At 46.0% G+C, this 14,251-nt stretch overlaps 1 protein-coding gene across 1 annotated transcript in view; it reads right to left on the minus strand.

Annotated features, from left to right (window-relative positions):
- Window positions 1-9,976, minus strand: part of LOC135829642 (mucin-5AC-like) — a 19,243-nt gene extending 9,267 nt beyond the window's left edge. The window contains exons 1-3 of the mRNA XM_065342039.1: window positions 9,706-9,976; window positions 2,488-2,706; window positions 1,918-2,094 (exon numbers count right to left, since the gene is read on the minus strand). Coding sequence (XP_065198111.1) covers window positions 1,918-2,094; window positions 2,488-2,706; window positions 9,706-9,952 — 643 coding nt within the window. The 5' untranslated portion in view covers window positions 9,953-9,976. The remainder of the gene's footprint in view (window positions 1-1,917; window positions 2,095-2,487; window positions 2,707-9,705) is intronic.
- Between the last annotated feature and the right edge of the window lie 4,275 nt (window positions 9,977-14,251).

Here is a 14,251-nt window from a genome sequence, read left to right on the forward strand (position 1 = left end):
AGATTTGAACACCGGAATTCCAACTCCCATAACTCTGTGATAGATGAAGATTTTTGACTGAAGTTTTTTGCTGAGCGATCTGCTAGATTTCAGCAATGTCACGGTGTAAAAGATAGCATCAAAAACTTCTTCTGTTTTTAACGCAAGCTCCTCTTGGGATCTAGAGGCCCACTTGGTAGTGTACAAGCGAGTGTTGTTTCTGCTTAAAAAAATTAACGATAGCGATGAACAGGACAAACTGAATCGACATTTCACAGCGGCTTTATTGCACATGTACGTGGAAGAACGTGCCAATTTCAGCCTTACGGCAGTCACATATTCCCCTTTGTCCATCACATCACGATTCAGTTCATCTTGTTGATTGCTATTCTTAAACTGTTGACGCCTTGTAGCTTTAAATAAACAGCGAGAAGACAACAAGTATACCTAAATGTCGATTCAGCTTGTCTTATTGATTGCGGTTCCTTGTAGCTTTTTTATGTATGTTTAATTATTTTGCAATGTGAGGGCAGCTCCGAACTAGGGTTGGATATCAGTTCCCTCCACTGTACTAGATTCTGGGCTTAACAAGTAACGTTACTACGACGACAGCATGTCGCAAAGTGGAGTACACACTATATGGAAAACAGTGCTACGCCTTGTAGCATGATATTATCATCATAATACTCGTACATATTCAGCTATCAAGCAAGGTTGGCTTTATTTCAATTTTAATTCCCGTAGCTATGCAGAAGACGTTACTTCAGTAACGTCTGGCGCTAGCCAGGGTCCACACAGCTTTAATTTGGTATTTGTTTGTTTGTTTGTGTGTTTGTGTCACGCCTGGAGCTATCCCGTATCTGTCCCGTATCTGTGACTACAAAGGCTCTACAGGATTGTACATAACAGCTGGCCACAATATTTGCTGGCCCCCGTATCTGTCCCGTACCGTACCATCAAACACAACTGGCCACAAACAGCTGGCCACAATATTCGTCGTATTATGTATACGACTCCCTGATGTATAGGGAGATTTGGAAAGAAATAGGGAGACGAGGAGGAAATGAAATTAGAATGGACGTTAGTTGCCAAATAGGTGATAGGATGCGTCAGCAAAAACATACTTTGGAAGAGAGATCCCGTCGTCTCCAAAAGAAGCGTGAACGGGCGATTCAGCGCCGATCACAGGAAACGTCAGAAGAGAGATCCCGTCGACTCCAGAATGCCCGTGATCGGCAGAGTCAGCGCCGGTCCCAGGAAACGTCAGGACAGACATCCCGTCGACTCCAAAATAAGCGTGAACGGCAGAGTCAGCGCCGGTCTCAGGAAATATATCCATCAGTTCTAACAACATGCATGATGAGCTAAGCAACAAAGCATGGCGTAGGGCCCTGAGCTTCCAAGCTCTCTCGTTTTTTAACAATTCCTCATCCCAACACATCATGAGGAAGACGATACAGAGGACATTGAAGGGCCTATTATAGTAGTGGTGAAGGGGTGTGAAGTGCTCAGCCAACGTGTGTATCAGCATCACAGCACACCATACGTATACTGTACCGTTTTTGATGCCAGGTTGCAGCGCTAACGCCGAGACCTCTGGTCGGTCCCGTCGAGTTGCTCCCTGTACGCTGGCAGTCCCTACATCCCCTGTGTTCTTAAATATCCCCTGTGTCCCTACGTCTCCTGTGTCCCTACATCTCCTGTGTCTTGTTTTGTGTTGTCTCCACTCGTCTCTCAGTGCAGTAGGGATGTGTTCTTAGTAAAATAAAAAAAATTAAAAACCTCTCTCCATCTCAGTACTCCTTTTCAGTTTTGTGCTAGATTGTGCACATCTGACTGTTCAACATCTGGTTTAGCTGGTGGACTCGATCGCATAACTTGTGCCCACATTTGTCATACTCTGAAGTATTACAAATAAATATACCACTTGTGTCTTACCGCTGCTTGCTGTGTTAGTGCTGACAAGGTCAAACCTGATGTTGCCCATGGATGTAGTAGTCCCGGTGGTTTTACGGTATACTGATGTGCGTGGGCTAGTCTCGGTGATGCGAGCAATGGTCTGTGCCGGGCTGGTGGCTTGGTTAGCAGAGTTCCAGTCTAAACCGCTGTCAGTACCTGAGAGAGAGAAGGAGAGAGAGAGGGAGAGAGAGAGAGAGAGAGAGAGAGAGAGAGAGAGAGAGAGAGAGAGAGAGAGAGAGAGAGAAAGAGAGAGAGAGAGAGATAGAGAGAGAAAGAGAGAGAGATAGGGAGAGAGAATGAGATAGAGATAAAAAGGAGACGTGGTGTTAAGGAGGATGAGATAGAGGGAGAAAAGAAGAGAGAGATAGCGAGAGGGACAAGACTCCATGGTACGGATCTAGTATTATGTCACGGTATACTAAATTGAGTATCGACCCGCCCTGGAAAAGTAGCCAGCTTGGGCAGGGAGCTCATCATCTTGTCTAAGGCCGCCGATTGGCACTTTCCATGGAAATGGTCATCTGACATACAATACTAACCACCACTCACCAGCATCCCACGGGAAAGCCTGTACGACGAGGGACTGCTTCCAGCTACTGCCGTCGCACAGGTTCTCAGAGTACGCGCCCACAAACCAGTCGGGACTCGGCGCAATCATGGTGGCCACGGATGCCAACGGGTGATAACGATCGACTGTGAACGTGGTTGTTGATGTACCTGAGGCCGATCCGATGCCGCCTGACTGAAAGGTGCTCAAGGTTTGAGCTCCTGTGGACAAGAAAGAAATTATTGCAAGGAGAAGCAGCCAGCAAGCGAAACATGAAAATCAAATCGATCCTCATCAAGCTTTCTGATAAAATCTGCTTCTTATTCTGTTTGCTTACCTTTTTTCTGTTCAACCATGCAAAACGGACTTTTTTGTTCGTGAGTCTTCATAGTTGTGCTACATGACCAGTTTGAGGGTGATGGCAGTTTCCTTTTCCACACAGCAACCAGGCTCGTGCAGGTGGACACGTAAATTATGTATTATTCTCGTATCGAATGGGATTCACGACTGCAGAATTGATTGTGAGCATGTGCGTGTGCGTGTGAGAGTGGGAAAACGAAATAAAAAAGAGAGTCTTGTAATAGAGGTCAAATGTAAGAAGAGCAGTACAGTGAAGTTGTCCAAGGCGACCACTTAAGGGACCTTCAAAATGTGATCTCTGTTACCAGGTGATCTCCTTATGCAGGGTCATTTGACTGCAAATAGCATCCCCTGGTCCTGGTGTCAGTGGTCCTTTAGGGCAGGTGGTCACCTTATCCGAGTGGTTGCCTTGACAGGTTGTACTGTACTAGACTAAATTGCTGAGCAGATGTTACTCCACACGTAAATAGCGATAAATTTTTTTCGGCTGCATCACGTGTACATGACTAGCACGGGTAAGGTACTGTTGTATTCGACATAATTATATATGTATATATATACGACGCAGATTGATATATATATTGAGTATTTCGCTCCTGCTCTTGTAGCAGTTGAGCACTCTTGCGTGGGGTAGTGCCTTTGCTGTTTGCGTTATGCAGAGCTCACTGACTTGTCAGTTTGAGCACTCTGGCAAGGTACGTTCGGGCCTGATTGGAAATTTTTATTTCCATGGCTATCAGGTTCGGCCTCATTTCCTCTGTGCTGCGCTGACGACTCACCACCACGTCCACAAAGGACGAAACAGTTCTGTCCGCAGATTGAGTATTTCGCTCCTGCTCTTGTAGCAGTTGAGCACTCTTGCGTGGGGTAGTGCCTTTGCTGTTTGCTTTATGCAGAGCTCACTGACTTGTCAGTTTGAGCATTCTGGCAAGGTACGTTCGGGCCTGATTGGAAATGTTTATTTCCATTGCTATCAGGTTCGGCCTCATTTCCTCTGTGCTGCGCTGACGAGTCCACAAAGGACGAAACAGTTCTGTCCGCAGATTGAGTATATATATATATATATATAGAACAATAGAAGTATTTCTTGCGTCGGCAAAAAGTGCTCAATGTCCTAAGACAGAGCGGGGTTATACACTCAGACACAAAGGATCTCCAAGTTTCTCACTGTTGCTACTCTGAGTTTCGTGCAAAAGCACTCTTCAGGCAACTTACTCTTCTCTCACATCAGTATCCCTTTACATACCAGAAAAGACGAAAAGAAGCACCCTAGGTGGGAATCACAGGTGGGGAAAAGGAGCACGCTAGCCAGTCTAGGTGGGAATCACAGGTGAAGATAAATGTGGCAAGTGTGGTAGTGTGAGCAATCGCGCAGGCCGGGTGGTGTGCATAAAGTGAAGTGTGGCAGTAGGATGCATGCACATTAGATAGCAGGAGTTCTGTATATGTGTAACAGATAGCAAGCGCAGTCTACAGTTCATGTCACCTCCGACATTTATCTTCACCTGTGATTCCCACCTAGACTGGCTAGCGTGCTCCTTTTCCCCACCTGTGATTCCCACCTAGGGTGCTTCTTTTCGTCTTTTCTGGTATGTAAAGGGATACTGATGTGAGAGAAGAGTAAGTTGCCTGAAGAGTGCTTTTGCACGAAACTCAGAGTAGCAACAGTGAGAAACTTGGAGATCCTTTGTGTCTGAGTGTATATATATATATATATATATATAAATAGAGAGGTAGGCGAACAAAATTTATATACACACAACAACAAGGTTGTCAGTTTCATAATACTAAAAGCTTTTCACCCATTTTCATCAGTAGTTACATGGGAATGAGCAAGAACGAAAACGAAGCCAGAATTTATACTGGGGGTAGAGAATCAGCAAGAATATTCTTACGCGCCTCAAAAGAAGCACATCAAGGTGCTGCGGCTGTTCAAGCTGCAACCGGACTGACAACTTTATCACGTGTTTGTTCTGGTACTGCATTCCCTTCATGTGTTGTTTCCCGCATTTTTCCACTGCTCCATACATTCTTATGGTAGTGTAGTGTGAACTTGAGGCGCGTAAGAATATTCTTGCTGATTCTCTACCCCCAGTATAAATTCTGGCTTCGTTTTCGTTCTTGCTCATTCCCATGTATCTACTGATGAAAATGGGTGAAAAGCTTTTAGTATTATGAAACTGACAACCTTGTTGTTGTGTGTATATATATATATATACCCAATGCTGTAGACAGCAAGCTGTTTCGGCCATAAAGGCCTCATCAGTACAGCTACGAGCTAAATAGGCCGAGCTACCAGCCATGGTGCTATATATATAATATATATATAGCACCATGGCTGGTAGCTCGGCCTATATAGCTGTCCGCAGATTGAGTATATATTATATACTCAATCTGCGGACAGCTATATATATATATATATACACTCAGACACAAAGGATCTCCAAGTTTCTCAGTGTTGCTACTCTGAGTTTCGTGCAAAAGCACTCTTCAGGCAACTTACTCTTCTCTCACATCAGTATCCCTTTACATACCAGAAAAGACGAAAAGAAGCACCCTAGGTGGGAATCACAGGTGGGGAAAAGGAGCACGCTAGCCAGTCTAGGTGGGAATCACAGGTGAAGATAAATGTGGCAAGTGTGGTAGTGTGAGCAATCGCGCAGGCCGGGTGGTGTGCATAAAGTGAAGTGTGGCAGTAGGATGCATGCACATTAGATAGCAGGAGTTCTGTATATGTGTAACAGATAGCAAGCGCAGTCTACAGTTCATGTCACCTCCGATAGGAGGTACTTGGTGCTGTGGCGACATTTTGTGACCAGGCTGCATCTGGTGTTGAGGAGCGATGCCTTGTCACTCTTCATTATGGCGATCTTCTCCGATAGGCATAGGTTGCACCGCTTCGAGGTTCTTTTGTAGGCGCTGGATCTCTGCCTGATTCTCCACGAGATGTTGACGCCTTCACCTGCCTCTTTCAATGCCCATGCATGCTTCGACAATTCTGTGCTGTTTCTGTGTTGGGCATTCCGGAACGATGACGTGTGGTTGTTGAACCGGAGTTTGAACGGGGTTTCGGAGATGCCGATATACTTCTTCCGGCTGAGATTGGAGTCCACTGTAGCTTCGTATACTATCTCGCTGGCGTTGCAGTCCCCGTTGAGTGGGCAGTTTGCTTTGACACGGCAGTTACATCTCTTTTCTTCCGGCTGTCTGACGACTTTCGCGTTGTGGCCCTTGATTATTGAGGCTAAGTTAGGTGAACAGCTGTAGCTGACTTTGAGCGTGTTTTTGTTAAATATTTTTCTTAGAGCAGATCCTTCTGGGAAATGGCGCTTGACAAGTCTCAGGAATGTCGCGCCAACATCAGTCTTCACGGATTGGCTGTACGGTGGGTTAAACCAGATGATGGTCCTCTTTCGATTCTTTTTCCTCCTGGCTTGTCCTTCCGTGTTCGCCGGTTCCTCGTTATAGACGAGTGCGTAGTTGAAGCCACTTTTTGAGAGAGCTGCAGCGTACGTGGGGGCAGCCTCTTCAAAGACTTCTTGATTGGCAGAGACGCTCGTTAGGCGCTTGTTGATGGACTGCGGCAGGTTTTTGATTACTATTGGAGGATGGTTAGACTCACGGTTGAGGTAGAGGGGCGTGTCCCCGGGCTTGCGGTATGGCTTGTAGGTGCCTGTTTCGAGGTTTAGAGTGACGTCTAGGAAGTCGGTTACTTTTCTGTTGACGTCGATTGTTATTTTCAGGCCGAGTGATTGGAACATGCTGATGATGTTCTTCCGTATCTTGTCTGCTCTCCAACCCGGTACTCTCCTTAGGGTAGCTAGGCCATCATCACGGTACAATCCGATTGATGGCTTGTCGATGTAGGTTGCCAGCTTGTTCAGGAGTAATGCGCCTACCAGCTGGCAGACCTCAGCTCCGTCGTAAGACCCCATGGTTACGTCAAATCCGTTAGCGTTGTCCTTTTTTACCCATGTTTTTGATGCGTCAAATAGCAGAGATCTCCTCGCGTGCATAATGATGTCTACGTCGCTCTTGCTGACGTTGGTGTATTGCGCCGCAAATCTCAGTGCTTGGCGGAGGAGGTCTTCTGTAATTGACGGGTAGTAGCTGACGATGTCGAAGCACACAAAGGTTCTCTCTTTTTTGTCGTCCAATCCTCGGAACCAATCTAGAACCGATGCTGTGTTTTTCCATAGCTGGATGTCAGTCGCTTTGGTGACCTCGTTCCGGAATGCCCCACACAGAAACAGCACAGAATTGTCGAAGCATGCATGGGCATTGAAAGAGGCAGGTGAAGGCGTCAACATCTCGTGGAGAATCAGGCAGAGATCCAGCGCCTACAAAAGAACCTCGAAGCGGTGCAACCTATGCCTATCGGAGAAGATCGCCATAATGAAGAGTGACAAGGCATCGCTCCTCAACACCAGATGCAGCCTGGTCACAAAATGTCGCCACAGCACCAAGTACCTCCTATCGGAGGTGACATGAACTGTAGACTGCGCTTGCTATCTGTTACACATATACAGAACTCCTGCTATCTAATGTGCATGCATCCTACTGCCACACTTCACTTTATGCACACCACCCGGCCTGCGCGATTGCTCACACTACCACACTTGCCACATTTATCTTCACCTGTGATTCCCACCTAGACTGGCTAGCGTGCTCCTTTTCCCCACCTGTGATTCCCACCTAGGGTGCTTCTTTTCGTCTTTTCTGGTATGTAAAGGGATACTGATGTGAGAGAAGAGTAAGTTGCCTGAAGAGTGCTTTTGCACGAAACTCAGAGTAGCAACACTGAGAAACTTGGAGATCCTTTGTGTCTGAGTGTATATATATATATATATACAATGGAAGCGGTCCTCACCAAGAAAACACCATCCGTTGCTACTCCGAGTTTCTTGAGTTTTTCAATCGTCAGGCAACTTTTCTAACTAAAACAGGGCTGTCAGGTCCACTAAAGAAATACACGACCACACAGCAAGGCGCACAAAAAGAAAGCGTGAAGTGTGAAGAGCGAAGAGTTACCGCTAGGTGCAGGCAGTGTAAAATATTGATATCAATTGTCCATTACTGTAACAAGCGCTGAATGGAGCATGTAAATCTGGAGTTAACTAGCGCATGTCTGGCGTCAGGGAGTGTAAGGCCATTACGGTGCTATATTTGGCGTTAATCATAACAATAATGGTGCAGTGTGTCTGGTTTCATTGGGCATCAGGTTGCTCTGTCCATGTCCGGTTTGTTGCCTTTGCACCACGGAGAAGGTGCGTATACTCATTGCTGACAAAACCAAAATCCTCAACAAGCGAAGTGAAATCATCGCCAAATGTCGTCATGCAAACAAATACCGGCTCGCTAAGTATAACGGAATCACGTAAAACCGGACATGGACAGAGCAACCTGATGCCCAATGAAACCAGACACACTGCACCATTATTGTTATGATTAACGCCAAATATAGCACCGTAATGGCCTTACACCCCCTGACGCCAGACATGCGCTAGTTAACTCCAGATTTACATGCTCCATTCAGCGCTTGTTACAGTAATGGACAATTGATATCAATATTTTACACTGCCTGCACCTAGCGGTAACTCTTCGCTCTTCACACTTCACGCTTTCTTTTTGTGCGCCTTGCTGTGTGGTCGTGTATTTCTTTAGTGGACCTGACAGCCCTGTTTTAGTTAGAAAAGTTGCCTGACGATTGAAAAACTCAAGAAACTCGGAGTAGCAACGGATGGTGTTTTCTTGGTGAGGACCGCTTCCATTGTGTACTAGCTCCAGTGCACCCCAGCGCTGTTGAGCCCTCTTTGCGGTGGACGGGACCACTTCCCCCTGTATATATATATATATATATATATATTTTTTTTTATTGAATTCGCAAGTACACACGGGCTACAAGCCCAATTACATGGAAGCGTATGTGACAATGGGGTTAATTAAGAAAGCGGGGAGAGGAAGGAGGAGGACGGTAGCAAAGCAGCAGGGAGCACAATTCACGAGCAAAATTCAGAATCTCACAAATATGAGACATTCTTGACCTACTCCCAGCCCCGTGACACCTCCACACTCAGACAAGTGGACGACAAGATAACTACATTGGAAAGACTAAATTTGTGACAAGATGACCAAACACACAACTAGACATGACGAACTCAAGACGAAGACTGCTTTTCGCACCACAGCAACACGTGCGCTTCAATAAACCAGAAACATTGTTCTGGTTGGGAAAAGCGATCCTAGAACACATCCATCAACATAGCAGTAAGTATTGGGTATCGGTACCTGTACATGTACTGGTGTTTCCGGCATACGGTATTCTGTTCTCGAGATTCGTGGTTTCTCGTAAAAAAATGAAAAAAAATACCTGGGCGTATACATGGGCATGGGAGCTATTTTGAAACAAAAGTGTTGACTTCCCCTGTATACAGGGGCTTTTACGGATACCGTGCTCGCGTGATTAGTGCCCCTGTGGCACTATTCTTCCAATGTCCATCACAGATGGGGTGCTATTCAATACTCAGTAGAGGGCACTATTTTTTCAATGCTGGCACATTAACGTCTTCCCGCAGACAAACAAAGAAGGCAAAGGGAAAGAGAGCCTTAAGTTTACTGTAAACTATCACGACTCAATAGAATCCACCAGTGCAATGACTTAGACAAGAACATTTCCAAATGAACATCAAATGTGCGCATGCTCTTGGCTACAAGCCCGCGGGGGGGGGGGGGGGGAGGGCACTAGCCAAGAGAGGGCTTTATTTTTTCACTGGCTCTTATAGACTGGGGCACTATTGAGGATCTAGTCTCGCGAGTACGTTACAGTAGTTTATGCTTGTAGTTATCAGTCATACACGTACCTTGTGCGGTGAACTCGTTCTTCAGAGTTGAGGTACCACCGAGTTCTGCCATGATCTTCATGCCGGGAGAGGAGAGAATGCCGTTTCTCCACATCGTGTAGCACGCACTATGACTTGTTCCGATCGGCGCAGACCAATGCGGAAAGTTTGTTGGAGGTGTCGGGTCAGTCCACGTGGCAGTGAACGTCATGCGGTATGTAGCTGTGCCGCTTGCGGTGCACGTGCAGCCTGTGAAGCGCCGCAACATGCGTACGAACACACGTACGCGAGCGGCACAAACACACAGATACGCACATGCGCACACAAACACACGTACACACAGATACACACATGTGCACATGTGTACACAAACACACACATACATACACACGAGCACATGTACATGCCCATGTGCACACACGCACACACGCACACACACACATACACACACACAAACACACAAACACACACACACACACATTATAACGAAGGGTGCAATACATATTCGAATATAACTAAGTTTACTTGCCTCGGCAGAGCACCAAGAAGATTTTAACTGGGATGGAAGTTTGCATGGGGATCAAAAACGAACGGCCCGTGCAATAATCTTCATCAAGATCGTTTGCAAGGATGAAAGCGGTGTACTAGTGTGCTACTGCAGTACTTGTTGCCCATCAGCTTTTAGCTACATCTTCCAAGAGATCTCTGCTGGTCTCTTCGTTGTGAACAACTGACTTAACATAGACGTACCGATGATAGTCAGCTACTTCAAAAAATATATTATACAATGGACATGTAGCTATATACTAGGCCGACATGACATGGTTGAGATAAGCACTTGACAGATCATAAGAGAGTTCGCGACGACGATGGTGGATGGTCGGGTTTCCTTCGCCGTGATTCGTTCTGCATTCTGCTCGTTTTATTTTTGGTTTCTCATTACGAATCGCTGTAAATTTAAACAATTGAGTTAGAAGGTAAACAGGACCAAGCAACTTCAAGTTACACTATAATATCCACTTATACCACCAGTTACTAAACAATCAGCTAATGCGATAACATTGTTAGTTGTAGAACTTCAGTACCGTCAGTACCGTCAGTCAGTGTCGTGCAATATTATCGCATGAGCTGATTGTTTAGTAACTGGTGGTGTTAGTGGACATTATAGTGTAACTTGTAGTTCCTTGGTCCTTTTTACTTTTTATAAATGTTCCTTGGCTCTCCATCCGAATTGAGTTAGAGTGTCACAAAATTGGAGGCCTTGAATCATTTTCATGAAAATCAAAGAATTTACCAGGTTAGAAGTAGGGAAACTTGACAGCTCATGCCTGCACTGCAGACTAACCGCCAGGGCTTATACTTGGCACGTTTTCTGGTATGTTACAAGCTGATGTTTGGTATATGGATAAAAAAAGAGGAGCAGAATTCGAGGGGTTTCCCGCTTGAAGCCTTGCAGGGTTCTGCCAGTTTCAGCGCTGGCGCTTTCAGCAGTGTGAATGCGGCTGGACGTACACGCCCATTATCGTTTGCAAAGGTGCTTCCCTATCTGATGCACATGTTCTTTTCTCTTTCGTATCGGGGCACATCAGTAACGATGAATTCCGAAGGGCGGAGGAGTTACTTCTGCCCCCCCCCCCTTCCATCCAATATGCCACCGCCCCCACTGTGCAGCATGTGATAGTTCTGTGGTATTCAGTAAAAAAATGTTTTAAAAAAACAGTCATACATGGTCCTGTATTTCCGGTCGGATTACGCCGAACGCAACACTTCAAGGACAAGACAAGACCTGCAACAACTCTGTCAGATCCTGTTTCATATAGCTACAAGGAGGACTACTAATTGTACTGGAAGCCTTTCCTATTACGTCGACATGTAAGTGTAAACATTAGGGTTGCAAGGAATAAACTTTTCTAAGCACTCGCAGACTCCATTGCAGCCACTCACACGTTACGAATGTCACTTGAATATTCGAATATTCCTTGCAACAGGGTACCTCGCTTCAAACTCTTCAACCACGGTCTCTTCGCTGCAAAAGTTCACATTCGATTGATATTCGTTTGCAACTTGATGGGAGGAATATTTTCCCCTTTGGAATATTCGTTCGTCATGACACGTGCACACACTCTTCTCTAGTGTTGATCTATCGTCGCATTAATTTTCTAGAACGGATGGAGTGATATGTACATGTGTTATGTGTGGAGAAAGGGGACTGTGACTCACAAGAGTAGTGGATTTGACTCGCCTAGACATCTGCTTGGTCTAGGACGACCTGGGACTAGCCAAACACTTTTCAAGATTCTTTTGGTATAGCATATTCGATTCGTTTGGAAAAAATCGATTTCGTTCTGATTTAAATTCGTTTCACCCCTAGAAATAATTCGGCATTTTGAGAGAATATTCGTTATTCGTTCGTTATGGGTGAGTTGTCGTTGCAGCCCTAGTAAAAATGTTATACGATGATCGCAAGGCACACAGCGAAAGGGAAAGAGAGGATTTGTTCAGAACAGTTTCTTGTTACATTCATCAGTGAATCTACTAATGATCCTTTTACTTTTGCAACAATCTGCAGCCTCAACAAATTCCTTTCATTTCAAATTGCGGCCTGTCCATTCGCCTTTATGTCATTGCGCCTGGTTCCCGTCTATTGTGCGAATAAAAATAAACCAACCGACCAAAAACAACTACAGTGACCATGCTTGAGCGATTAGTGCTCCCGGAAGTTCATCACAGATGGGGCACTATTCAAGAGAGCAATATTCAAGCGGCTGAGAGGGTACTATGTTTTCAAAAGCTGGTACGTTACGTCATCCACCGTAAAAATAAGAAAAAAGCAGAGTGTAAAGCCTACCATAAAATATCATGACTTAACAGAAACTGCAAGAAGAATTGTGTATTTTCGATTTTGATCCCAGATCCACCAGGGCAATTAACGTTACATGGACAAGAACATTAGCAAAACAACACCACTTGCACATCCGCTTGATTACAAGCCCAGGGAGGGGGGAGGGGGGGGGGGGCTATTCAAGCGAGGGCTTTGTTTCTTCATTGGCTCTCAGAGACAGGGGCACTTTTCAAGAGAGGGCTGTAATCCCGCGAGTACGGTAGTTGACACTGGGTTCCTTTGCTTTGGTTTGTATTATGAGCGTTCATTAACCCGAACTTCAGTGCTTCTCCATGAAATCCAGTCGCGTCACTCAAGTTTGCGCCTTGCATCAATAGACCAATCCCGAAAAGATTGTCTGGGTTCGAAAGGGGGCATGTCAACTGAGAGTGCACTGTACAACACATACATGGCACTACCTGATCAGCATGCGGCACAGGACGTGTTTGATAGTTCGCGTGTGAATGCGAGGGTAAGTACACGATTTTCTCGTTAGTTGCATGCAAGAGAGACGATGCGACAGAAAGCGAAGCCCTTTGTAGTTTTCTCTCTCGCACTGGTAATGGTCTGCTGTTGGAGTTGAAATGCTTAGAGATAATCCTTGTTTCGCTCTTCTGTGTAGTGTGAAGAGGTCAACGAACATGTAGAGCTCACTTTGATGAAGTAGGCAAGGCTGTGAGCGCTGTGGCTCAAAGCGATAGGCCCTAAATCTTACGAAGTATTTCGAGTGCTATTGTTTGTTGCGAGCGCTTCGTCTTCGATGAGTCCTGCCTCTTTCCTGGCAGCTGCCCTCCTATAGGATCAACCACGAAGTGACTGTACTCATCTGCAGCCGACCAATGTTATATTGCACAAGAAGATATCGTTTTGGCCAAGCCAGTGCCCCGCCAAAGACCATCGCCGTGTCACCTGGTCACACCGTCGGAACGAGTTCATGATGAGAAACATCATTCGCGCGAGCGTGATGAAGAACTATTTCGAAAGACAACATAGTCTTTACCCCCAGGACGACAACTATGTGCACGTCCTGCAAGGGGAGAATGTCACCAGCGACATCAACGAAGACGACGGCAGTATTTCGGAAACCTGGAGTCTGCGGAGGTCGTCAAGCTCCTCCGCGACCCGGTACATGTACAGTATAGGTGACATGTCGACACGAGCGTGCGGAAACACAGCATACACTGTAGTAATGTTGCGAGAGTTTGCGGAAGGAGTCCAAGTCGGGAAATCCATCAGCTCCAAAAGCTACCTGTAGGTGGGCGATGAGACTCCAGCTTCAGACTACAACAGTCAGGACTAGTAAATAGTTGAACGTTGTGAAGGAGCAGATCGAGAAGTAACGTTAGTTAGCTGAAATCGTAGCTGTTGCAGTATGTCGGCGCTATGTAGCTTGCATTTTTTACGGAGAGTCGATCGCCACGCGAATGTTTCTCTCCTCACTGAGAGCTATCTGGCCTCCAAACTCCGTCAGGGTCGGCCTAAGGTACCAAAGGTCCTTTGACTAGCTGCTGGCACGACTCCATCAAATCCTTTAGCTTCAGCTCGGCGAGCAAAAGTCTCTCTCTCCTCCGCCATGAGCTGACACACACAAACTGAATACAAAACGATGCACTTCACACGTGCTGGCTTTCACGCGTGCCCCCTTTCACGAACCCAGACAATCTTTTCGGGATTGGTCTATTCGCA

This window comes from Sycon ciliatum, chromosome 13 (genome assembly GCF_964019385.1).
Source record: "Sycon ciliatum chromosome 13, ocSycCili1.1, whole genome shotgun sequence".
NCBI lineage: Eukaryota > Metazoa > Porifera > Calcarea > Leucosolenida > Sycettidae > Sycon > Sycon ciliatum.